The sequence below is a fragment of the Echinops telfairi genome, unplaced genomic scaffold (assembly GCF_000313985.2).
Source record: "Echinops telfairi isolate 266 unplaced genomic scaffold, ASM31398v2 ScPeMD7_17;HRSCAF=63, whole genome shotgun sequence".
NCBI classification, from domain to species: Eukaryota; Metazoa; Chordata; class Mammalia; order Afrosoricida; family Tenrecidae; genus Echinops; species Echinops telfairi.
The window spans coordinates 7,171,103-7,172,323 of record NW_022103914.1 but is presented as its reverse complement, the minus strand read 5'-3'; the positions used below and the strand labels follow the sequence as shown (position 1 = coordinate 7,172,323).

At 31.0% G+C, this 1,221-nt stretch overlaps 1 protein-coding gene across 1 annotated transcript in view; it reads right to left on the bottom strand.

Annotated features, from left to right (window-relative positions):
• The window catches only part of ACAP2 (ArfGAP with coiled-coil, ankyrin repeat and PH domains 2), a 153,085-nt gene that overhangs the window by 59,460 nt on the left and 92,404 nt on the right, over positions 1 to 1,221 (bottom strand). The window contains exon 6 of the mRNA XM_004712337.3: positions 1,015 to 1,059. Coding sequence (XP_004712394.1) covers positions 1,015 to 1,059 — 45 coding nt within the window. The remainder of the gene's footprint in view (positions 1 to 1,014; positions 1,060 to 1,221) is intronic.

Sequence of the window (1,221 nt, the reverse complement as noted above, 5' to 3'; positions counted from 1 at the left end):
GTACATACAGATACACACAGACACAGAGAAGACTGGAAGATATACACCGAACGTTAATGGTGGTTCTCCCTTAGAGCAAAGTCAGACAATTTCAAAATATGAAAACGTGTGCTATCAAGCCAATACGACCATCTTCCCACTTCTTTCTAAACTTTAAAGCAAAAAAAAAAGCAGTACCATGGGTACAGAAAGTGATGAGGGAAAAGTGGTCCCAAATTTTATCCCATTTGGTATGTAGCTGTAAACAACCTAACAAACCCTAAAGGAAAAATTCCCAAATAATATTAAATTCATATAAACCCTCAAACTCTAAATTTATATGCCTAAATAAAACAAAATTATGCAAGGAAATAAAAATACTTTTAAAGAGGAAAAAAACTTAACCAAATATGAGGCCTCAAAATATCCATGTAAAAATTCCATTATCTCTTATTTTTCCACAAACTTTTTGAAGCTCCCTTACATAAACTAGATGAAATACAAAACCTAACTGTAACAGCACTTTATTTTATATATTTCAAAACAAATCCTGAAATGTTCCCAGATACACTTACATCAACCACTTCCAGATATTTACCAAATATAACCAAGTACCTACTACCTACACAGCATCTCAGGTAAGATAAAACAGGACAATGTAAAAACTGCCTTTATGGAGCTAAGTAAAAAGAGATAAGACACACATATATAGTTAGAGGAAGAGGAGAAAATAAGTGGTTAAGTGACATAGTATAAAGATTAATAAGCTAAGAGGAATTATTAGCTTCATTTATCTATATACATACACATACATGTATACACATACATAAGTACACATACACACAACGAGGGCAGCTTCAAAGAATTCTAATTAAAAGAATGTAATTTTTCTACAATTTCTGAAGCCCCCTTATGTATATGTATGCATACATTGCACCTTTTCCTCCACATCAGATGTAACTTTAAATACTTGAATAATTATTATGTGGTTTTATATTAAAATATTTAAAACATCGTTTCAATAAATAATCTTACTGATTTTAGGATTTCTGATCTCCGTTTTGATTGAAGAACATTAATCTGAGGAAAAATACATGTGGTTAATCAACCATGCCTTACTTTTAAAAAATGAATCTATAATGCAATACCGTAACGTGTTTATTCTCCTTGTTTAACACTTTCCAGAAGGGTAAATAAAAACAAAGTTCAAGCTTTCACCATTCAACCTTCATTTGGGAAATA